This window comes from Gopherus flavomarginatus, chromosome 6, assembly GCF_025201925.1.
Source record: "Gopherus flavomarginatus isolate rGopFla2 chromosome 6, rGopFla2.mat.asm, whole genome shotgun sequence".
NCBI classification, from domain to species: domain Eukaryota; kingdom Metazoa; phylum Chordata; order Testudines; family Testudinidae; genus Gopherus; species Gopherus flavomarginatus.
Genome location: NC_066622.1, coordinates 139,359,662 through 139,385,140, shown reverse-complemented (window position 1 = coordinate 139,385,140; position 25,479 = coordinate 139,359,662). Strand labels below are relative to the sequence as shown.

The 25,479-nt window shown below is 62.3% G+C and overlaps 1 protein-coding gene across 1 annotated transcript; it reads right to left on the bottom strand.

Annotated features, from left to right (window-relative positions):
• Window positions 1–17,535, bottom strand: GOLGA7B (golgin A7 family member B). The gene is made up of 5 exons (XM_050958836.1): window positions 17,456–17,535; window positions 13,951–14,076; window positions 10,948–11,100; window positions 382–483; window positions 1–81 (listed from the first exon to the last, which is right to left on the bottom strand). Exons 1-5 carry the CDS (start codon window positions 17,465–17,467, stop codon window positions 1–3), a joined length of 474 nt encoding a protein of 157 aa, XP_050814793.1. The 5' UTR covers window positions 17,468–17,535.
• Window positions 17,536–25,479: the final 7,944 nt, after the last annotated feature.

Below are 25,479 nucleotides of genomic sequence, written 5' to 3'. Positions count from 1 at the left end.
TCACCGACCCCCCCCGCCCCCACTGCTGGTGCTGCCGCTGCTGGTGCTGCCGCATCTGTCCTCGTAGATGGAGATCTCAATCTGGGCCCAGGCTAAGGACCAACAGCAGGACAAGGACTGCTGGGCAGGCAGGGGTGTGCCAGGATCTGCTCCCAGTTCCCAGGGCCAGCCGGGGCCTCCAGCCCCCTGTGCCCAGTGGGGGGGAGCTGAGTGCCAGGGGCCGGTGGTGGGCTCGGGGCGAGCTGGCCTTGCAGAGAGGGGCCTGTTTGCTGTGGCCGTGTGCACCACTGTAAGGGCGATGCCCTTGCCCATCCCGCCAGGCTCACCCATGCCCATCTTCCCTGCCCTGGGCCCACCCTCCCGTCCGGCCCAGGAGGATACGACCCGCATGCCTCGCTCCACGGGGTCGGTGAGCAGCAGGCCCCGGGGCGCATACACCTGCTCGTTCTGCTCCTGGATGTACTTGGAGATCTTCTTCAGCACCTGCGAGGGCAAAGGGGACAGCCTCTCAGGACCCACCATCCTGGGCACCCAGCGCCTCCCTGACCTGCCGCCTTCCCTGGCAGGGGATCGGGCCCTTTGGCTGTGCTGCCTGTCACTGGGGCTAACCAGCACACCTGCCCCACAGCAACAGCCTCTGGGGGCAGGTCGTCCCCTTGGGAAAGGAGGAGCTCCTGGGAACAGCGAGCGGGGACAACAGGCCCATGGTCACAGTCAGGGGCACAGCTGGGTTAGAACCCAGGAGTCCTGGCTCCCAGCCCCACCCCACCCCCCTCTAACCACTAGAGCCCACTCCCCTGCAAGAGCACTGGCTCCCAGCCGCCTGCTCCAAGGAGGGGCACTTTCTGAGGGAAATGGGGAGCTAGTGACCACCCAGGAAGCAAAGCAAACTGGAGTCTGGACCAGTAGTGAGATGCCACCCAGGGTGTTGGGGGTGGGAGAAGCCAGTTGGGGGTTCTGGAAAGGGCAGGGCAGCGGGTGAGTCCCAGGGCTCAAACAGGCCGAGAGCTGGGGGGCCTCCCAGCAACACCCCTCAGCTGGGCCTTTCCCTGCCCGAGAGGATCCCCAGGGCAGAGCTAGCCCCTGGTGCCTGCCTAGACTAGTCACCCCGAGCCCCGCTGCTCTGGGGCTGCCGCCTGTGGGGTGCAGGGCCGAGCATGGGGGCAGGGGCAATTGCAATCTGCGCTCCTTATGGGGAGGGCAGGCCGGGCCAGGCCCAGCAGCAACCTGATGCCTGTGTGATGAGGGGGCCCTTCTCAGAGCCCAAGGGGCCCTCGCTGAGTAACCGCCCTTGGGAGACCCCTGCTCTGTGCCCTCCGGGTGGGGTAAGGGCTGGAGACTGTATCACCCCCGCGAGTCTCAGGCCCCAGGACGCCACATGTCAGTGGTGACTGGGGCAGCGGGGAGCGTTTTCCCTGGTGGGGTGCGGTCAGCAGGGCCGGCTTTATGCCGATTCAGCCGATTCCCCGGAATCGGGCCCCGCACCTAAGAGGGCCCCGCGCCTTAAGCGCCTTTTAAACTTTTTTTACTTACCCCGGCTGCGGTCTGCTCCGGGGTCTTCCATGGCCCCGCTCCCCTGACCAAAGCGCCGGCGGGAGCGCGGCTGCCCCACAGCCCGGCTCTCCCAGCTGGAACCCCGGCCGGAGCAGGGCAAGCCCCGCAACCCTGGCTGGAGCCCCGGCCAGAGTGGGGCAAGCCGCCCCGAGGCCCCGGCCGGAGTGCAAGACCTACCCTGCAGCCCTGCGCTCCCGGCTGGAGCTCTGGGCCCTTTAAATAGCCCCCAAAGCCCTGGGATAGCAGGGGCTCTGGGGGCTATTTAAAGGGCCAGGGCTCCAGCTGCCTCTGCCACCCCGTCCTTTAAATAGCCACTGGAACCCCTCCACCCCCATGTATTCCCCAGGGCTCCTGCAGCTATTTAAAAGGTCTGGGGGGGTAGAAGCAGGGGAGCCCCAGGCCCTTTGAATAACCACCAGAGCCCTGGGATAGTGGGAGCCTTGGGGGCTATTTAAAGGGTGGGGGCTCCAGCTGCCTCTGCTGCATCCCCTGCCCTGCCCGCACCAGCCCTGCCCCCCCGCCTGCAGCCAGCTCTGCACCCCGTGCCCACAGCCAGCCCCTGCCAAACCCCCTGCCCTGTCTCCAGCCAACCCCTGCCACACACCCCTGTGGCCCTGCTCAAAGCCAGCCAGCCCCACACACAGCCCTGCCCACACCCAGCCCCGCACCCCCTGCCCGCCCAGCGCACACCCAGCCCCACACCCCTGCCCTGTCTCCAGCCAATCCCTGCTGCACCCCCCTGCCTGAAGCCAGCCAGTCCCATACTCCTGTCTCCAGCCCTGCCAACCCCTGCTGCATCCCCCCGCAGCCCTGCCTGAAGCCAGCCTGCCCCCCACACCCCCTATCTCCAACCAGCCCCGCACCCCTTGCCCTGCCTGCAGCCAGACCCTACCTCCAGTCAGCCCCTGCCCTGCCTCCAGCCAGCCCCATGTCCACTGCTGCCCTGCAGTTCCCAGGGCAAAAACCCTGCACACCTGCTTCAATGAGGGGGGCAGGAAGCAGCTGGGACCCACACATGTGCACACCCCCAGGGAGTGGCAGGGACCCACACATGTGACACGGCAGTCATTTATAACCAATCAACAGCATATATGATGCAATGTACATAATATAGAATTGTATTATTTATATAGTTATGGAAAGTAAATAATACATGGAAGAAATAAAAGGCTTTTTTTTTTACACTTTTTTTTTTTAGTCATCCCTGCCAGGGCCCCGCCGAAAATGCTCGAATTGGGCCCCGCACTTCCTAAAGCCGGCCGTGGCGGTCAGCACCCCGGGACAGATTCCTGGGGACGCAGGCACGGCGCTGCTTCAGCACCTGGGTCCTGCCAATGGGCACGGATGCACGGCCCCCCAGGAGGCTGCCAAGGGCTGCATACCAGGAGGATGCGTAGGGTGGGAGGGGTGGGGGGGCAGTGAAGGGAGGGCTGCGGGAGCTTGGCCAGCCCTGGGGCTGCAGTGCGGAGAGAGGGCTCCCTGCACACGCTAGATTCACCATTGCCATTCACGGCAACGTGGCGCTGGCATCAGTTAGCAGCTTGGAAACCTGCTGCTGCCCCCCCAACCGGCCTTGATCTTTCCGACTCTCCACAGTTGAGTGGAAATGGAAAATCACCAACACGCTGCGTGAAACACAGTGCGTCTTTCCCTGCGAAAAGTGACGGGAGCTCTGGGCGCTGCCCGTCACTGGGGAACCAGCCTCCTTCGTCATACACTGCTGGGAGAGACGGGGCCTCAGTGCAGCTCCGCCGGCTGGACAAAGGGCTGAGGCTATTGGCCTGCTTTGTGCAAACCCAGCGATCCGCTCACACTCACTCCCCCGCACACCCACAGATCCACTCACACTCACTCCCCCGCACACCCACAGATCCACTCACACTCACTCCCTCGCACACCCACAGATACACTCACACTCACTTCCCTGCACACCCATCGATCCGCTCACACTCAATCCCCACACACCCACAGATCCGCTCACACTCACTCCCTCGCACACCCACAGATACACTCACACTCACTCCCCTGCACATCCATCGATCCAATCACACTCACTCCCCCACACACCCACAGATACACTCACACTCACTTCCCTGCACACGCATCGATCCGCTCACACTCACTCCCCCTAACACCCACAGATCCGCTCACACTAACTTCCCTGCACACCCATCGATCCGCTCACACTCACTCCCCCTAACACCCACAGATCCACTCACACTCACTCCCTCGCACACCCACAGATACACTCACACTCACTTCCCTGCACACCCATCGATCCGCTCACACTCACTCCCCCACACACCCACAGATACACTCACACTCACTCCCCTGCACACCCACAGATCCACTCACACTCAATCCCCTGCACACCCACAGATCCACTCACACTCACTCCCCACACACCCACAGATCCACTCACACTCAATCCCCTGCACACCCATCGATCCGCTCACACTCACTCCCTGCACACCCACAGATCCACTCACACTCACTCCCCCGCACACCCACAGATACACTCACACTCACTCCCCCGCACACCCACAGATACACTCACACTCACTCCCCTGCACATCCATCGATCCGCTCACACTAACTCCCCCACACACCCACAGATACACTCACACTCACTCCCCTGCACACCCACAGATACACTCACACTCACTCCCCTGCACATCCATCGATCCGCTCACACTCACTCCCCCACACACCCACAGATACACTCACACTCACTCCCCCGCACACCCACAGATACACTCACACTCACTCCCCCGCACACCCACAGATACACTCACACTCACTCCCCTGCACATCCATCGATCCGCTCACACTCACTCCCCCACACACCCACAGATACACTCACACTCACTCCCCTGCACACCCATCGATCCACTCACACTCACTCCCCGCACACCCACAGATCCACTAACACTCACTTCCCTGCACACCCATCGATCTGCTCACACTCACTTCCCTGCACACCCATTGATCCACTCACACTCACTCCCCTGCACACCCACAGCTCCACTCACACTCACTTCCCTGCACACCCATCGATCTGCTCACACTCACTCCCCCGTACACCCACAGATCCACTCACACTCACTTCCCTGCACACCCATCGATCTGCTCACACTCACTCCCCCATACACCCACAGATCTGCTCACACTCACTCCTCCTGCACGCACACAGTTCCACTCACACTCACTCCCCGCACACCCATCGATCCGCTCACACTCACTCCCCCACACATCCACAGGTCCACTCACACTCACTCCCCGGCACACCCATTGATCTGCTCACATTCACTCCCCCACACACCCACAGATCTGCTCACACTCACTCCCCCGCAAACCCATCGATCCGCTCACACTCACTCCCCAAAACACCCACAGATACACTCACTCCCCCGCACACCCATCGATCCGCTCACACTCACTCCCCCGCACACCCATCGACCCACTCACACTCACTCCCCCGCACACCCACAGATCCTCTCACACTCACTCACCCGCACACCCACAGATCCACTCACACTCCCCTGCACACCCACAGTTCCACTCACACTCACTCCCCTGCACACCCATCGATCCGCTCACATTCACTCCCCCGCACACCCATCGATCCGCTCACACACACTCCCCCACACAGCCACAGATCTGCTCACACTCACCCCCGCACACCCATAGATCCACTCACACTCACTCCTCCGCATGCACACAGATATACTCACACACCCCCGCACACCCATCGATCCGTTCACACTCACTCCCCGGCATACCCACAGATCCGTAGACATTCACTCCTCCGCACACCCATAGATCCGCTCACACTCACTCCCCCACTCCCACAGATCCGCTCACACTCACTCCCCTCCACATCCACACATCCGCTCACACTCACTCCCCTGCACACCCATCGATCCACTCACACTCCCTCCCCGCACACCCACAGATCCACTCACACTCACTCCCCTGCACACCCACAGATCCACTCACACTCACTTCCCAGCACACCCGATCCGCTCACACTCACTCTCCCGTACACCCACAGATCCACTCACACTCACTTCCCTGCACACCCATTGATCTGCTCACACTCACTCCCCCTAACACCCACAGATCTGCTCACACTCACTCCTCTGCACACCCATTGATCCGCTCACATTCACTCCCCCACACACTCATCGATCCGCTCACACTCACTCCCCCTCATGCCCACAGGTCCGCTCACACTCACTTCCCTGCACACCCATTGATCCGCTCACACTGACTCCCCCGCACGCCCACAGATCCACTCACACTCACAGAGCCGCTCACACTCACTTCTCTGCACACCCATCAATCTGCTCACACTCATTCCCCCACACACCCACAGATTCGCTCACATTCACTCCCCGCACACCCATAGATCCGCTCACACTCACTCCCCCGCACACCCATCGATCCTCCGCTCACACTCACTCTCCCGTACACCCACAGATCCACTCACACTCACTTCCCAGCACACCCATCAATCCGCTCACACTCACTCCCCACATACCCACAGATCCACTCACACTCAGTTCCCTGCACACCCATCGATCCACTCACACTCACTCCCCGCACACCCACAGATCCACTCACACTCAGTTCCCTGCACACCCATCGATCCACTCACACTCACTCCCCTGCATACCCATCGATCTGCTCACACTCACTCCCCGCACACCCACAGATCCACTCATACTCAGTTCCCTGCACACCCATCGATCCACTCACACTCACTCCCCTGCACACCCACAGATCCACTCACACTCACTTCCCAGCACACCCATCAATCCGCTCACACTCACTCTCCCGTACACCCACAGATCCACTTACTCACTTCCCTGCACACCCATCGATCTGCTCACACTCACTCTCCCGTACACCCACAGATCCACTCACAATCACTTCCCTGCACACCCACAGATCTGCTCACACTCACTCCCCCCGCACACCCACAGATCCACTCACACTCACTCCCCACACACTCATCGATCCACTCACATTCACTCCCCCACACACCCACAGATCCACTCACACTCACCCCCAGCACACCCATCGATCCGCTCACGCTCACTACCCTGCACACCCATAGATCTGCTCACACTCACTCCCCCACACACCCACAGATCCACTCATACTCACTTCCCTGCACACCCATCAATCTGCTCACACTGACTCCCCCACACACCCATAGATCCGCTCACACACACTCCCCCGTACACCCACAGATCCACTCACACTCACAACCCTGCACAGCCATCAATCTGCTCACACTCACTCCCACACATACCCACAGATCTGCTCACACTCGCATCTCTGCACACCCACAGATCTGCTCACATTCACTCCGCCGCACACCCATAGGTCTGCTCACACTCACTCCCCCACATACCCATCAATCCGCTCACACTCACTCCCCCCCACACCCACAGATCTGCTCATACTCACTTCTCTGCACACCCACAGATTCGCTCACATTCACTCCCCCGCACACCCATAGATCTGCTCACACTCACTCCCCCGCACACCCACAGATCCACTCACACTCACTCCCCCACACACCCGTAGATCCGCTTGCATTCACTCCCCCGCACACCCACAGATCTGCTCACACTCACCCCCCGCACACCCATCGTTCCGCTCACATTCACTCCCCTGCATACCCACAGATCCACTCACATTCACTCTCCTGCACACCCATAGATCCACTCACACTCACTTCACCACACACCCACAGATCCACTCACACTCACTTCCCTGCACACCCATCAGTCTGCTCACACTCATTCCCCCACACACCCATCGATCCGCTCACACACACTCCCCCACACAGCCACAGATCTGCTCACACTCACTCCCCGCACACCCATAGATCTGCTCACACTCACTCCTCCGCATGCCCACAGGTATGCTCACACACCCCCGCACACCCATCGATCCGCTCACAATCATTCCCCCATATACCCACAGATCCGCTCACATTCACTCCCCCGCACACCTATCGATCTGCTCACAGTCACCCCCCCGCACACCCATCGATCCACTCACATTCACTCCCCCGCATACTCACAGATCCGCTCACATTCACTCCCCTGCATACCCACAGATCCGCTTACACTCACTCCCCCACACACCCATAGATCCACTCACACTCACTCCCCCGCACACCCATAGATCCGCTCACATTCACTCCCCTGTACATCCACACATCCGCTCACATTCACTTCCCTGCACACCCATCGATCCGCTCACACTCACTCCCCTGCACACCCACAGATCCACTCACACTCACAGAGCCGCTCACAGTCACTTCTCTGCACACCCATCAATCTGCTCACACTCACTTCCCCACAGATCTGCTCACATTCACTCCCCCGCACACCCACGGATCTACTCACACTCACTTCCCTGCACACCCACAGATCCACTCATATTCGCTTCCCTGCACACTCACAGATCCTCTCACATTCACTCCCCGCACACCCATAGATCCGCTCTCATTCACTCCCCTACACACCCACAGATCTGCTCACACTCACCCCCCACACACCCACAGATCTGCTCACACTCACTTCCCTGCACACCCATCAATCCCGCTCACACTCACTTCCCTGCACACCCACACATCCGTTCACACACACTGTCACTCAGGCCTATGAAAGGCACCTACTCCCACTCTCTGGGGTGGGCTGTCTTTCTGATGCTGGGGGAAGAGAGTATTTGAGAGACGGGGCTGGTGTCCAAAGGTCCTTTTCTTTTCTCCTTGAGGAGCGAGGCCCTGAGCTGGTGCGTTCGGCTCAGGGCTTGGCTCTGCACTGTTTCCTGTGCTTAGTGTCAGGGTCAGACCTGGCAGTAAGCTGAGCTGCAATCAGCCACTCACCGTGGGTTGTGCTGGGCTGGAGATGGGGGCAACGGGAAGGGAGCTGCAGTGGGCAGGGGGGGCGAGGGAGGAGAGGGCACAAGAGTCCTGGGACGGGCAGAGGGAGCTGCAGAAAGGGAAGGAATTGTTACTATTTGTCTCCCACCTGCCGTAGGTAGCAGCAGGGTCTCTCCACGGAGCATTGCTTGCTCAGGAGATGGGGTATTAGTCATATGAACACGTCACTGTCACACATCACAGGTGTTGCTACTGGCAGTGAGTTCCACAAGTCACTGATTTGTGATGTTAAAAATGGCTCCTCCCACTTTCAGGCGTGTTGCTTTTCATTTTGATTGACTGTCACCTTGCGCTTGTACTGAGAGGGGAAGAGGAGCCCCCGGTTCACCTTCTCTGTCCCATTCATTAGTTTATGCAACTCTGATAGATCCTTTCTTACCACGGCACTCACTACTAAATGTACTAATCTGTGCTTAGCTGGCAGCTTTCCCCTGATTTCCCACGTAACCCGATGGAGTTACACAGGCCCCCAGACCTCGGCATCACCCCCACATTGCTGCTGCACACAACAGAATTCATTCCGCACATGGATGGAAACAGAGGGAACATTGGGCAGCAGCCCCAAGTTTTATGCAGGGCCCCACTCCTGGCCCTGTATGCAGGGTCCTGGCTGCCAGCCCCTCATCTGGGGTCCTGGCTCCCAGCCCCTCATCTGGGGTCTCGGCTGCCAGCCCCACATCTGGGGTCCCGGCTCCCAGCCCCTCGCCTGAGGTCCCGGCTGCCAGCCCCTCATCTGGGGTCCCGGCTGCCAGCCCCTCATCTGGGGTCCCGGCTCCCAGCCCCTCGCCTGAGGTCCCGGCTCCCAGCCCCTCATCTGGGGTCCTGGCTCCCAGCCCCTCGCCCGGGGTCTCGGCTGCCAGCCCCTCATCTGGGGTCCTAGCTCCCAGCCCCTCGCCTGAGGTCCCGGCTGCCAGCCCCTCATCTGGGGTCCCGGCTCCCAGCCCCTCGCCTGAGGTCCCGGCTCCCAGCCCCTCATCTGGGGTCCCGGCTGCCAGCCCCTCATCTGGGGTCCCGGCTCCCAGCCCCTCGCCTGGGGTCCCGGCTCCCAGCCCCTCATCTGGGGTCCCGGCTCCCAGCCCCTCGCCTGAGGTCCCGGCTCCCAGCCCCTCATCTGGGGTCCCGGCTGCCAGCCCCTCATCTGGGGTCCCGGCTCCCAGCCCCTCGCCTGAGGTCCCGGCTGCCAGCCCCCTGCCCGGAGTCCCGGCTCCCAGCCCCTCGCCTGAGGTTCCAGCTCCCAGCCCCTCGCCTGAGGTCCCAGCTACCAGCCCCTCATCTGGGGGCCTGGCTCCCAGCCCCTCATCTGGGGTCCTGGCTCCCAGCCCCTTGCCTGAGGTCCCGGCTGCCAGCCCCCTGTCCAGAGTCCTGGCTCCCAGCCCCTCATCTGGGGTCCCGGCTGCCAGCCCCTCGCCCGGGGTCCTGGCTGCCAGCCCCTCATCTAGGGTCCCAGCTGCCAGCCCCTCGCCCGGGGTCCCAGCTCCCACCCCCCCGTGCCCAGGGTCCCGGCTCCCAGCCCCCCTGTGCCCAGGGTCCCGGCTCCCAGAGAGCCAGAGCCAGGAGCGGGGTTGGGAGAAGTGACACCTTCTTCCCGGGAGACTGGACAAAGGAGAGGAGGAGCAGGGGGAGGAGAGAGCAGAAGCACCGCCAGAGTTTCTGGCGCCCTAGGCAGAATTCGGGGAGGCGGCATTTTGTGCGCCCCGCTTCCGGTTCCGCTCCCGTCGCACCGCCGAAGGACCCTCCGCCGTAATGCCGCAGGCGACAGCGACAGTCATTGAGCTGCTCAACTGCCTGCTGCTGTTTTCCGCGGCGCATCGGCAGAAGGTCCTTCTTTGTCGGTGCAACGGGAGCGGAACTGGAAGCTCCCGTGCGCCCCATGGGGAGCGCACAAAATGCCACCCCCCAAATCCTAGCGCCCTAGGCAACCACCTAGGGTCGCCTAATGGAAGCGCCGGCCCTGGGGGCAGAGAGCAGCTGGATGGGTTTTGGTTTCTGTTGTGTGCTGGGTGGTGGAACGCAGGGAGCCCCCAGGCTGGGGGCTAAGCTCCCTGCCCCCCAGAAGATCTTGACTGAGGGGTCCTGGTTGTACCCTGCGTTCCTGCTGTCCACAAACCTTCTGTGTTACTGGCTGGCTGAGAGTCACTGTGGGTCCCAGGAAGTGGGGTGCAGGGCCTGGACTCCCCCACACTCCGTGACAGGGGATACCCGGGAAGAATTTCCCTTCCGAGCCGCCGGGGGACCCTGCCAGGAAGGTAGGAGTGAGGGGGTCACCGCAGAGAATATGGCTGTTGCCCCCTGTGGAGCAGGTGGCGGGACCCAGAGGAGCCCAGGCGGGGGGGGCTGCAGCCTTCACTTGTCCCTGCATTTCAGCCGGGCCGACTCCGTGGCAGAGGGAGGCCCTGGCTGAGCACCAGCTGCCGGCCTGGCCCTACCTTCTCGTAGTGGGTCTCCATGCAGAGGAAGATGAAGTAGGCCGTGGCACACGCCAGGCACCCCTCCAGGTAGGAGCTGCCCCCGATCTTCTCGGCCTCGGCGTAGAAGCCATTGAGGGTCTTCACTGTCTCCTCAAAGAGCTGCCGCTCGAGCTGGGGCAGAAAACCCGAGTGAGGGCAGTGGGGGTCATACAGGGCCCCACCGGCCGGCACAGGGAACCCTGCCCAGGCCGCACTCAGCCCAAACCCTGCAGCAGGGGCCGGGGCATTGTGAGCATCCCAGTGAGCTGAGCCTGAAGGGCCCCCGAACACAGACAGACCAGCTCAGCTGGGAGGAATGAGGGATGCCCCGGCACTCTGCAGAACCCACGGAACAGCCAGCACAGTGCCCCATAGAGAGCCCCCCATACACATGCACACAGACAGACACCTGGGTAGGCACCCTCCCCACCCTGCAAGTTTGCTCACACACACAGAGCCACGGACCTGTGCACACAGACGTATGGGCACATACAGGACCTGGACCAGTGTGAGCCTCCCAGCCAGGCCCAGCTGCCACCAGCCCAGACCCCATGGCGGTGGGTGCAGCTCTTGGTGGGGGAAGATGCCAGAGTGGGAATTTTCTGAACAATTTTGTATGAATGCTGTGTGTGCCTCAGTTTCCCCTATGTGCTGCATGGATAGCTAGCTGGTGGGGAAAGATGGGAATGGCTCCTGGCTGGCTCAGGTTTGGGGCCCAGGTCACTGGGGGGCCCATGAAGACAATGGCCAACCCATCCCCTGGGCCCCACCACCACCCAGGAAGCCAGCCAGGTATGACCAGCCAGACAAAGGGCTGAGGAGAGGCCAGCTGGGGCTGGCCGGGAATTTGAACACAGAGCAGCAGCCAAGGGTGGACACTGCTTGGCTGGGGCTCTGGGGAACCCGAATGGGCCAAGCTGTAAGGTCCTGCTCTGGGTGCTCCCCAAGGCCTGCCTGGCTGTGTTCCAGACCCTCCTAACCCCCTGCTGTAACCGCGCTGGCTGGGTCCCGGCAGGTGCTGGAGGGGGGGTGCATTGCGCCCCCAAGTCTCTCTCAGGCGGACTCGCTGAAGGGAGCTCACGGCCTGAGCCAGGGGTGCTGAAGGCTCGGCCCAAGAAGAGGGTGAAGCTGAGGGACTTCCCCAGCGACAGAGCGAGGCCTGGGGGGGTCTGGCTCCCTGAAGGGGGCCTCCCTGGGGCTGTTGCTGAGTACTGACGCTGGGGGTCCGTGGCGCCATCTGAGGGCTGTGATGGCATCTGTGCCAGCTGGGGGGGGGGGCTTCCCAGGTAGCCGCTGGCAGGACGTGCCCAAAGATCACAAGTCCACAGAGCCTCAGGGCCCCAGGCCGACACCAGGACTAACGGGGGCGAGAGGGGGAGCTGTGACACAGGGCCAGAAAGGGTTAAGCAACTGGTAGACTAAATGACCCAAATTCAACCTTTAAAGGTGTGTTAGAGAAGGACCCAAGGGTACTTACTAAGGGGCCTTTCCCCATAACCAGCTAACAAAGCCTGGTAAATAGCCCGGAGCCTGGAAATGCAAATCCATTGTTGGAATTACCAGGCTAGGAATTGTGTGTGTTTGTCTAGCTTGCTAGGTGGCCCCATGTCAACACATGGTTCCTGGCTCTCCCTAGAGCTATCGATCCAGAGATCAAAGGGGGGGTATGAACATTTCGCTCAAACCTGAATGTAATAATGTTACTGTCTCTAGTTCTCTTAGGTAAACTGCCTCTGAACTGCTGGAATGGTTGATCGCCTTCTGCTAATCAATGCAACTAATTACCTGTGTGCACTAGGAAATAGGTCATTCTACTTCAGAGCCACTACTTGGCACCCCAGGGACACCTGCTGCCAGGAGGTGTCTTAGCCTGCCAGAGACCTTGAGTGAGAACTCCTGGGGCCTGGTCTTGTTATCTTCAGGGGAAGCCTGAGGTCCCCAGTTCCATTCTGGATCCCTCTAAGCTTGGACATGGCTGGGTGTTTACGGAGCCTTTAACCAGCACTCTCGCTCTTTTCTTCTTTCATACATTTCAGTCTCGTTAATAAGCATTGGCTGTCAGCCTGTGTGACAAAGTGGGACTGTTCTTAATGTTTCCTCTGAATACTCTGTGGGTGCCTCAGTTTCCCCTATGCATTTCTTAAGTCTCTAGGTGTTGGGATAAGGGGGTGTAATTGTTGCAGAGCAAACGGCCAGTGCACATAAATGGCCGACACTCTGTTTCCTGGCAACTAATGGCCGAGGCCCTTCCCCTCTGTAAGGTGAGAGCTAAACCTGTGGGAGAACAAAGAGATTGTGACCTCCTGGCCCGGGAAAGGGACAAAGGCCAGAAAGGAGGGGCTGGAGAGTGAGTCAGTTTTGAGCTGGCTGGGGAAACGGAGTGGAGCCCAGATGGGGCTCTGGCCTCCCTGCCCACCCCCACCCCCCAGATGGACCTAACCGAGGGGGTCCTGTTGTCTGTACCAGCAAGACCTGTCTTCGACTGTGTTCCTGTCCTCTAAATAAACCTTCTGTCTTCCGGGCTGGCTGAGAGTCACAGTGAATCGCAGGACCCTGTCTCCCCCACACTCTGTGACAGCCTGTATTTGGTAGGATCTAAGCTGTTCGTTAACCTGGTGGGTGATGTGTCCGATCCTCTGGGATTGGTAGAACTTTTTATGTGATGAAGAAGATTTCCAGTAACACTCATTGCATTTGGTTTGGGTGTCGGGTGGGAGCCCAAGGCTGGGTTGCTAAGGGAGCTGGGTGGTGGCTTCCAGGTAATCAGTGAGGTGTTACAGAAGCTGTTTAGTTGCTGGCTTGGTGAATCCAAGTAGTAGAATAACCATCAGTTTGGGGATTGTCTGCCCCGTCCTGTGCAGTTTGCCCTAATTGAGCAACCTAAGCCTGGTGCCCCCAGGACTCCAGGGGCTCTGCCTGGCCTTGCTCTGCCCCTCCCAGCCCCGGTCACCTGCCAGCGCAGCAGGGCAACGTGTTTCCTACCCGGCTGTCCAGCTCCAGGGGGAACTTGGTCTGGAACTGGCAGAGGGTCCCGTCGCTGTAGTCCCGCTGCACAAAGACCTTGGTGGCCAGCGAGGCGCTTCGCCGCAGCTCCTGCAGGTCATGGGCCTGGGGAGACAGGGGCGTAGCAGGTTACCCAGGGGCAGGGGCAGGGTGAGGGGGCTGCCGCAGGACTCGGGGGAAGGGAAGGAGGATCCTGACGCTGAGCAGAGCTCAGGACTGCAGCCCTGGCCTGGGGGGGCCAAGACTGGGTGACACATACATTCCCATCCCCCACCTCCGGTACCCCCTCGGCACACCCCGTTCCACCCCCACTCCCTGTACCCCCTCCACACACACACTGCAGCCTGCCCCTGGCCAGTTCAGTGCTCAAGGGTCCCTGCTCCTGTACAGAGTCACCGGTCCCCAGTGTGCTGTGTTAATGGGCCTCCCCACACAGGGCCGGTCGAACCCAGCACTGCGGGGTTAGATTAACAGTGAAAGTACTGGCGCGGTGGTGACCAGCCGATAACACTGAAAACTCACAGCTAAACAGCTACGGCCAGGTGGGGGGAGTGACCCGCTCCTGGGGCAGGACTGCGCCCTGCAGCCCAAAGGTGCCAGGCCTTTGTCTCCTTAGTGAAAGCGGGAACTTGGCGTTCTCTGTCCGTCGCTTTTAGAGGCCAGGGGGCCTTTGACGTGGCATCTCCTGACAGTTACTCCACAAAGCAACGTGTAGCCCAACAAGGAGGAGGGACTGCAGCTTTTCTGCCATCTCCTGTCCTGCTGGCCCCGGGTACTGCTGCCATGTAACCGGAGGTAACCCACAGTCCTGTGCTGAGGACAGACGTGTTGGCTGGCCAGGTCTGAACGTGTGCTAGCAACATACTCCGGGGGATTCCTGACAGGCCAGGTAATGGTGTACGCACCTTTCCCCAGGCTGCTAGCGAGTTATTCATTTTAAAATGATCCCTCACAAGGCACATTTTGTACAAAAAGAACAGGCATACTTGTGGCACCTTAGAGACTAACAAATTTATTACACTGATGTGTAGAGAGTGAATCTGTGGGTGCTGTCAATCCCCCTCCCCCGCTGGCCCCCCACGAATTCCCCCACCCTAGACCTCCTCGTGACAAAATGTTTTCTGATGGCAATGTATGCCTCAGTTTCCCTGCATGCTGCAGGGCTACCCAGGGGTAGAGAGGGTTGTTTGCGCTCTGCAGAGTCTCAGAGACACGGATGTGGCTGGTGTCAGCTCTCGGGGCTTTAGATAAAGATCAGGAGCCCTGGAGAAGACAATGACAAATCCAATCACCTGGACACGGACCCCTAGAGACACGGACGACCTGCCTCTCCAAGGGGGGCTGAGCTGCATCCCCCCCCGGCTGGGGCACAAAGGCCTGGGGTGAGGTGGGAGTTAAGTGGTGACTATGGGAATCAGTCGGGGCACCTGAACTGGGACAAAGAGAGGTCAGAGGGACAGGGGTTGGGCTCTGTGCTGAGCAGGTTGGACTAGGCTGTCACTTCCTTTTCTCTGGGCTAATCAAGGACTTCCTGTGCTGTGTCCAGTCAACTAATAAACCCGCCCGTCGGCCGCGCCGGCTGAGTGTCCCTGCAGCCGCTGGCTCCCTAAGCCTCCGCACGTCTCCCTTGGGGTCTGTCCCAGCTGAACGCGCTGCCTGGCGCTCAGGGGGTGCAGCAGGGGCCCGAAGACCCAGTGTCCAGCCAAGGAGACAGGGAAGCCGAGGGGCCCACCCTGGGGGAAGGAAGAGTGGGACCCCGAGGCCTGGCCCACTGATGGGCTCCCAGAGACTGTTCCAAAGCTGGGGCTGTAGACCAGTCCTGTGGCTCCGTGATCAATGTGCTGCCCCTGTGCCCCACCATGGCTCACGGGCCGGCCTCAGCACGGCACTTGGGGAGGGGCTCAGGGGCTCCTTCCCCAATTCCAGTGCACAGGCCTTTCCTCCAGCCCAGAGTGAGCAGAGACCGCTCCTCCCCTCCCAGCCGGACCTCCAACCTCCACCGTACCTCCAATCTCCACCGTACGGGGAGCGAGAAGCACTCAGGGGCTCGGTGCCCCCCCAGTTCCAGCTCCCCTCCATCCTCTGCTGCCTCTTGCAGCCACCGCCCTGCATTGGCCCTAGCCCCAGCTTGGGGAGGGGCAGGACCTTGCAGAGTGTCTTTGGGGTGCTCCTGTCTCCTGGCTAAGGGGTCAGCATCACAGGGAGGAAGCCTGGAGGCTGCACCTACTCCTGAAGGAGACATCCCAGCTGCATGGCCAGGCCTGCGACCAGCAAGGGGGAAACACTCACTCTGCAAGCCAGAGCAAGGACAGCCCATCTGCGACAAAGTGGGCCTCTTCTGTACTATTTAATAGCCTATGTGCCTCAGTTTCCCTCCACGCTGTGCATGGCTCCCATGGGGGAATGGGTTCCGTTCCCTCCCAGGGCAGTCGAGAGCGGTTGGTGTGCACTGACAGTGGGTCATTGAATGGCCTGATTGTGGCCGATTCATGAGTGGAAAATGTGAGGGGACCTTGGAAACCCCAATGGGCAGAACGCCGCCACCCCCCAGCCCAGAGCCCGGAGTGAGGAGCCTGCACCCTCAGGTGGCCATACCCGGAGGGGGGCAGCAGGGAATAACGGGGGGGGGGCCTCTGGGAGAGGCAGGGTTCTCTGCTGGGCCTGGTGAAGGCCGGCAGACAGCGTCTGGGACTGGAGCTCACCCGGCTCGGCTGGGGGATTGGGCTGGCTGCACCAGACGCTGCTCTCCGTGCTCTGGGGTCAACCCGCCCGTTCTCACAGCGCTGGGTGAGCGTCACTGCAGCTGCTGCGTGAGGTGCATTAATCCCTCTGAACCCTGCTCCCCGCTTCCCCTCACTGCCCCGGCCTTGCCTCAGGCCCCCTACCCCAACACTGCCCCAGCCCAGACACTGCCTCACATCCCCTCCACCCCCCAGCTGAGCTGTGACCCAGAGAGGCAGGGAGCCCACTGGGATTTGGCTCTTGCTGTGGATTCTCTGTGGAAGGCAGGACGCCCTGGGGATGGGCACAGGACAACAGCTAGAACTGGGCAGGGAGCGAGTGGGGCCAAAGAGAGCAGCCCATGGGCGGGGCTGTGCTGACCCCATGTCATCCCATCTTGGGCAGCCTCTAGGACCCCCCCTCCAGCACCTGGCAGCCTCTGGGACCCCCCCCCAGCTCCGGGAAGCCCCTGGAACCCCCCCCCAGCTTGGGGCAGCCCTGGGACCACCACCCCCCACCTCCAGGCAGCCCTGGGACCCCCACAGCTTGGGGCAGCCCCTGAAACACCCCCCCCCCCAGCTCCGGGCAACCCTGGGACCCCCCCCAGCTGCGGGGCCCCGCACCGTCCCCTCTCGACTAGCTCCGCTGCCCGCCCGCAGGTGCCGCTTTGCTCGGGGACGGGCCGCACGGTGCCTCGGAGCCGCCGGGTGCCCCGTGTCCGCCCCCCGGGTCCCCGCCCGGCTGCACCCCCGGCCCCGCTCACCTCGCTGGCCATGGCGGGCGCGGCTCCGGCGGGCTCTGTCCCTGGTGCTGAAGCCGCTTCCCGGAGCCCGGAGCCAGGAGCCAGGCGCAGAACCGGGGCTGAGCCTGCGCTGCGCGGCCGGGATGCTGGGAACTGGGGGGGCGGAGCCCGGCGCGGGGGGGATCACGGCGCGGGGGGGGGGGCGGCTCTGGGGGCGCTCGGAGCCCGATGCTGGGGGGGGCGGAGCCCGGCGCGGGGGGGGGCGGCTCTGGGGGCGCTCAGACCCCGATGCTGGGGGGGGCGGAGCCCGGCGCGGGGGGGGCAGAGGGGGCGCTCGGAGCCCGGCGCGGGGGGGATCACGGCGCGGGGGGGCGGCTCTGGGGGCGCTCGGAGCCTGATGCTGGGGGGGCGGAGCCCGGCGCGGGGAGGGGGCAGAGGGGGCGCTCGGAGCCCGGCGCGGGGGGGATCACGGCGCGGGGGGGCGGCTCTGGGGGAGCTCGGAGCCCGGCGCAGGGGGGGCAGAGGGGGCGCTCGGAGCCCGGCGCGGGGGGGGCAGAGGGGGCGCTCGGAGCCCGGCGCGGGGGGGATCACGGCGCGGGGGGGCGGCTCTGGGGGAGCTCGGAGCCTGATGCTGGGGGGGGCGCAGGACTCCCGGGCCCAGCGTCGCGGGGCCCGGCTCAGTGACTGGCGGCTCCGGGGGGCGGGACCCGCCTGGCTGCGTGGGGGGGCCGTCCCCCCCCGCCAGCTGCCGCCCGGTCCACCTGGGGCACGGCTGGCGCGGGGGCGGGGCGCGGCGGAGTGGAAGCCCCGCCCTGGCAAGGCCCCTGCAGCCCCCTGCCCCTGGGAAAGCGCCTCCTGTGGGGGAGGGAGAGTCCAGTGTCTGCCCGAGCCTTGCCCCCCAAGGGCACAGACCCCACGGCGGGGAAGAAGCACCTCGCACTCTGGCCCCCCAGCCCTAGCCCAGGGTCCGAATTGCAGGCCCTGGGGTGGGGTGCGGTGGTGCCCAGAGCCCATCACCGGCCTTCACCTCAAGCCGGACACAACCTCTGGCGTGGCCTGGCTGGCGGGTGCTGGCGTGGGGGCCACTGTCTTCTCAGAGGTTCCCTGTGTGGGACCTGAGGGCCAGACAGCTGGGCGCCAGTCACCCCTGTGGCTCTGAGCCGCTGCAGAGAACAACCCCCTTTCTACCCGCTAGGGAGCCCTGCCGCACATAGGGGAAACTGAGTCATGCACAGGCTTCATCCAGATATAACAAACAATTCCCACTTTGTCACAGCTGGTGTCTGTGAGGGCTCCCTGTGCTGGGGCCTGCTGCTCACCCAGGTACCTATGGCAGAGGTGCAGTGCCCACCTGCCTGTCCATCTGTCCCTCCAGGTACATGCATGGCCCCCATCACTGGCATGTCTCAATGTCCCCCTCCCACCCCCTCATGCCTGCCCCCAGCTCAGGTTGGCACCATTCCACACGGTGCTGTGTCCTTCGGCTGGTGTGTGGTGCCCACGTCTTGGTCTGGGCTGGCATGCCTGGGCGTGAATGGGCACTGGCATCTCTTGCCTGGTGCCAGGAGCTGTTTACAGCCACTGCTGTTTGACCAGAGGCCCTGGGAGCCTGGCCTGTGTGGCTTTGCTGCAGAGGGACCAGCCAGTAACACGGGCCCAAGCCTGTGCTGCCTCCTGCACCACCAGTGGCTGATAGGCCTTGTATTCACCGGGCTCCACACACTCTCCAGCTCCTGCCGTGGGCCCCTCTGCCCCATGCCCCTGGCCTGGACTCCAGAATAGCCCCTCTCTTCCTGGCCCAAATACACCTTCCTCAAGCCACCCGCAGGCCTCTCCAGCACCAGGGCCGGCGCTTCCATTTAGGTGGCCTAGGCAATCGCCTAGGGTGCCAGGATTATTGGTGGGCAGCATTTTGCCGGAGGGGGCGGCAGGCAGCTCAGGTGGAGCTGCCGCAGTCGTGCCTGCGGACAGTCAGCTGCTCCTGCGGCTCCGGTGGACCTCCCGCAGGCACGACTGCGGTAGCTCCACCGGAGCTGTGGGACCAGGGCGCGGGGTGGCGAAATTGCCGTGCACCTACGGCACTAAAACCCCTAGCACCGGTCCTGTCCAACACTCACTCGAAATCCCCATCAGTCCCGTCATCTCGCCTGGGAACAGCTACTTGGCTCTGGAGCTGGGCCGAGATGCCAGGGAATTACCTAGCGTCGCTCTGCTGTCGGGCTGTACTGTGATCTCTGCGTCAGAGCGCGTGGCCACTGTCGGGTTCGGCCCAGGCTATTGACGCGACCCGGTGCGGGAGTGTGATGTAGTGGGGATTTTCCCTTGTTATGTTGTATGCGAGCCTTACTGTTCTACATGAATGCTGGTGTGCCTCAGTTTCTCTGTGTATTGCACCAGTGTCTACATGGTGGGACTAAGGGTGTGTGACTTTTACTGGGGCTGCTCCAGCTGCCTGCACAGCTGCTATGGCTGCCCCTTCCCTTCGTAACCTGAGACCCCGGAGGGGGATGCGACCAGGTGACTCTTGGCCCGGGAAGTGGGACAAAGGCTGGAAGAGGAGCAACAGGCAGGGCAGGGGCCAGGCAGCTGGAAGCGAGTCAGTCTGGCTGGCTTAGGATGCAGGGGGAGGGCAGAGCCCTGGCTCTGGGCTCCCCTCTCCCCAAGATGGACTTGGCTGAAAGTCACTAATTTCTGTACTAAGAAGTTCTGTCCTACGTTGTGTCCTGTCAATGAATAAACCTTCTGTTTTACCAGCTGGCTGACAGTCAAGTCAGGCTGCGAAATGGGGGTGCAGGGCCCTCTGGCTTCCCCAGGACCGTGCCTGTGCAGACTCGCTGTGGGAAGCGCACGGAGGGGCAGAGGATGCTGAATGCTCCAAGGAGAGACCCAGGAGGTGAAGCCGTGTGAGCTTCTTGCCCTGCAGACAGTCTGCTCCAAGGGAGAGGAGGCTCCCCAGAGTCCTGACTGGCTGCATAGGGAGCAGTTCCAGAGCATCGCCTGGGGACTCCGTGACGGGAGCTACCAGCTTTTACTTGCCCAGCACAGACCCAGAGAAGAGCTCTGGGTAAGCGCGAAACCCTCTCACTCAGCACCAGGGGTTGGCCAATAACAGATGTTCCTCAGCCGTCTAGTCTCACCAACTTTGACAAAGCACGTCAGAGTGTGCTCTGCTAGCATGGGCACCACAGCCGACAGCTCCTGGCACCTATGGCTATGAGGGCTCCTGGTGCCAATGGATACAGCAGCTGCTGTGGAAGCTGTCATGGAGTCCCCAGGCGATGCTTTTGAACTGCTCCTCACAAAGCCAGGCAGGACTTTGGGGAGCCTCCTCTCCCTTGGAGCAGACTGTCTTCAGGGCAAGAAGCTCACACGGCTTCACCTCCTGGGTCTGACCTTGGAGCATTCAGCATCCTCTGCCCCTCCGTGCGCTTCCCCCAGCGAGCCTGCCCCAGCGGGGTCCTGGGGAAGCCACAGGGTCCTGCACCCCCACGTTGCGGTCAGATGTGACTCTCAGCCAGCCAGTAAAACAGAGGTTTATTCAATGACAGGAACAGGGTCTAAAACAGAGCTTGTAGGTACAGAGAACGGGACCCCTCAGCCGGGTCCATTCTGGGGGGCAGTGAGCCAGACCCCCACATCTGCCCTCACTCCTCCTCCCCAACCAGCCCCAAACTGAAACCCCCTTCAGCCCCTCCTCCTCTGGGCTGTGTCTCCCCCCACCCCCGTGGCCAGGAGGTCACCTGACCTCTTTGTCTCCAACACCTTTAGCATCCCCTTGCAGGGGAAGGGCCATTAGTTGCCACGGAGACAGAGGGTCGGCCATAACTGAGGCTCCCACACAGTATTCGGAGGAAACATTAAAACCAGTCCCGCTTCATCACAGGAGCCCAGTGCCTATGGCTGCAGCAGGTTCCTGGCACCCATAGCTGGTGGTTCACAGCTCCAGCTCCCATCCATGCTAGTCTGTGACTGGATGAGCTGGGAGAACCCTGCCCTCGGCTCCAACCCCAGAGGGACCCTGGAGAGAAGGCACCAGCCTCAGGCTTCTTGTCCTGCTATTGTTCAGCAGCTGGGCCCCCTGGGCCGGGAACCTGAACCCCGGGTCAGTGTCTCCTGCTGCACATCTCCTCATTGACCAGCCTGGGAGCCACAGGAACCACGCCCAGCACTGCAAGGGAGCCGGGTCCCCGTCCGGCACCTAATTCTGCACCCAGGCTTTGAGACGTGCCCAGCAAAGCTGCCCCCAGCTGTGGACGCTGACCAACCCAGCCCCAGAGCTCACAAACAGGCTTAGCTCCAGTGACAAGCGTCCGCTTGAGGCTGTGAGCTGCACCGGGACCTGTGGACACGCTAGAGCTGACAGCAGCGCTCCAGGTCAGCAGGAGCCTTGGCCCTCACTGCGGCCCCAAATGGGCTCGCCAGCCCATCGGTCACTGCAGGCTCACGGCTGCTGGCTGCCCGAGGGCTCCAGTGCACTGCAGGCCTGAGCCTCCTCGAAGTGCCAGGGGCTGCCACAGAGCTGAGCAAAACCCATGGCAGGGCCTGGCCCACGTCTCCTCTCACCACTCACCAAGGGTACCACATCGCTGCCCTGGCCGCCCCCTCTGCCAGGGCTGCAAAGCCAGGACCCTACAGATCCTTAGGTCTGTGGGGTGAGGAGGCAGAGCCCCTGCTCTGTCCACGGTGGCAGGAGCAGACCCGTCCCACTGGCTCCAGGCGGTTGTCTGCTCCCCCCATGGAGGGTGTGCTCTGCCCTGGGCTGGCACAGAGCTGCGTGGCCCGGGGCTTTCATGGCGTTCATGGCCTGGGTCTGATCAATCCAAAGCAGCTCAGTGCAGTCAATGGGGTAACGCTGATCTAGCCCCGCTCAGGTCACCTGCTACGAGCGAGTGACACCAGTTGGTGCCCTCAGAACAACCGAGGGCCGAGAACACTCAGCTGAACTCCCCGCAGATAGAGCGCGCCAGGGCGACCAGCACGGACAGAGCATCCCCCCCCCCCCCTCCCCGGCCCAACCAGCATCTGCAGGGGGAAGCTGTCCCGGCTTTGCAACAGGGGCTGCCAACCCCCGAGGCTGCAGCTTTCAGACGGGCCTGGGCAGGCCCAAGCCTGGTGCATGACTAGAACCCAGCAAGCAGAGGAGCGGGAGGTCTGGCAGGGCAGCAGCCCTTCACGGGTGGCCCCCCAAAGGCTGGGGGGGGGAACAACCCCCTGGGGAGCATTAGCCCCTCCCACCCAAAGACACTGAGGTAACATCAGGGAGGGGCAGCTGCTGGGAGGGACAGGGGCTCACAGGGCCCCCCAGCACAGAGCTCTCCAACCTACCCCCATACACACACACACAGCCCTACGGTGTCAGAGCACCTGACAGGGTTCCCCTCGTGTCACCCAGGGAGCCCAGCGGAGTCCCCAGCCCACCGGCCTCCACACAAGGCCACACAAGCTGCCCGCCCTGGGTGGGGTCAAGGCTCTTTGTGAACGCCCCCATGGCGCTGGCAGGCTCCCCCACTGTGCTTGGCCATCGCTGCAGGCGGGCAGTTTGTGCGGGGCAGGGGTCTGGTTCCTGTCCATCTCAAGGTGCTGCAGCCAGGTTTCAGCCACCCCACGCTCTCTGTGCACCGTGCTGCCACTCGCCCGCAGCCAGGGCCGGACCCAACTCCCAGTGCCCAGATGGGCGCCCCGGGAGCACTGGGCCCTGAGTCCCAGAGGGGGCTTGCAGTGGGGGAGGAGCCCCCAGGCCCCCACACTCATGCCCCAGCAGCCCGGGGGACTGACAGACCCAGCGCCCCTCGGCCCCAGCTCCTGCCACTCAGCCTGTCATCCCCACGGCAGCAGCCTCCCCCGCCTGGTAGGACGGGATGTGTTGCCATAGCGATGCTGCCTTTCACTGTATGAATAAAGCCCACCCCCTCTTTGTGGGAGCCAGGGAGCTCAGCTGCCTCCAGCCCCCCAGAGCTCGGCGCCCCGGGGCAGGGGAGGTGGCTTGTTACTAGGCTGGGAAAAGCACCAGCCTGGGGCTGCGGGCGCTGCCTGTCCAGGGAGGCCCAGTGTGGCCCCTAGGCCCCGGCAGCCTCCCACAGGGCCCTGAAGTGTTTGGGGACGGGGGGAGGGGTGCCTGGTTTGTGGCCAGGTTCAGCCCTGGCACAAAGAACCCACCCCTCCCCCGCTGCTTGAGCTTAGCACCACCTCAAACCGGCCGGGGGACGGCACCCCAACCCGCAGGCCTGGGAGCGTGGGCTGCACCCTGCGGAAGGGCACCCCGCCTGCCTGGCAGCACCCACACAAGCTGCAGGACCCCCAGAACCAGGCATGTGCCCCGTGGGCACGGCTGAGCCCGCAGCCAGCCACGCCGCATTAATGGACAAGGGCTGAGGCAGCGCAGCCGGGCGCCCCCCAGCCAGAGCCAGCACAGACCCCCTCAAACAGCCACACAGCCGCTGGGCACTGCAGAGTGCGCCCCGCAGTAACACCAGGCTGGGCGGGCGCCAGGGAGGAACATCAGCCAGGGGCCCGGGGCTGGGAGCGAGACTGGCACATTCGCGGGTGGCACGTCGATTTCCTCTCTCCCACCTGCAGCCGCTTCCAACACGAGGCCCCGTCTCAGGCTGGCTGTGGGCGAGCTGCCCCCTCTGCTACGCACACAAAGCTTGGGGCTGTGGCACAGCGAATGGCTGGTGCCTGGGTAGGAACGCCAGGGGGTGAGGAAACCTTCACCTCTGGCACCATGCTAGAGTCCCCACCTGAGAAGTGCGAAGCAAACCAGGGACTGAGTCTGCAAAGGCAACCACGGTGCAGACCCCCAGGTCTGCCCCACCCCAGGGCCCAGAGCCCCCTATAGAACCCCTGAGTCTGCCCCAGCCCAGCACCCAGAGCCCCCATAGAACCCCTGGGTCTGCCCCACACTGCGCCAGGTGGGCAGCATGCTGGGCTGGGGGGCAGGCAGGAGCACACTCACTGAACCCCCCGAAGCTCTGCCATTGACGTCACTGATGCTCTGACATGGCACTCAGAGCCCAGGCTGGCATCTCGCTTTGCTACAGCTCCTTGGTATGGGCGGCGAGGTGCCACCACGCTGGGGGCTTGGGTCCTTCCGCTCCAACCACAGCAGCCGAGAGCTGCTATTTTTAACCTGCTTGGAAGCGGAGGCGGCACGTTTCCCAGTGCACCGGCAGGAGCTCTAATTACTCTCCCAGCTGGGTCCCTTCCCTCAGCAGTGAGCTGGGACCAAACCTGCTCAGCCAACAGACACCCCCACCCCCCATGAGCCCCTGCCCGGCCCATCGGCCCACAGACACTCACACCCAGCACGTACTGCCCACAAAGGAGGCAGCTCTGGGCCGTGCAGGGGGCTGCGGTACCGGCCCTGTGCTCCCCTCACACGCAGGGCAGACTCTTCGCATGTCCCCCCTCTGCAGTCTTTTCTCAAGACTAACCAGGCCCCGGGTTTTAGCCTTTTCACAGAGCAGCATTTCTAAACCTTGGAGCAATGCTGTTGTTCTCCTCTGGAGTCTCCCCCATTTGTCCGCATCTTCCCTAACATGTGGGACCCGGAACCAGACCCCGGACCCACTTGAGGCCTCTCCAGTGCTGAGCAGAAAGGGATAATCACCTCCTGTGTCTCACATACAACACTTGTTAACACAGCCCACGATGAGATTAGACTTTTTTGCAACTGCGTCACATTGTTGACTCATGTTCAGTTTGTGATTCACTCTGACCCCAGCTCCTTGTCAGCACTGTGGCTACGCAGCCAGCTGTTCTCCAGTGTGTACATGGGCATCTGATTTTAACTTCCCAAGTGAAGCACTTTGCACTTGTCTTTATGGAATGTCACCTTGTTGACTTGAGGTCAACTCTCCAATTTGCCAAGGCCATTTTGAATTCTAATCCTATCCTCCAAAGTGCCTGTGACCCCTTCCAGCTCGGTGTCATCCACAAATTTTAGAAGCATCCGCTCCTCTCCATTATCCAAGTCATTGATGAAAATATTGCACAGTATCAGACCCAGGACTGACCCTGCCTGACTCCATCAGATATGTCCCCCC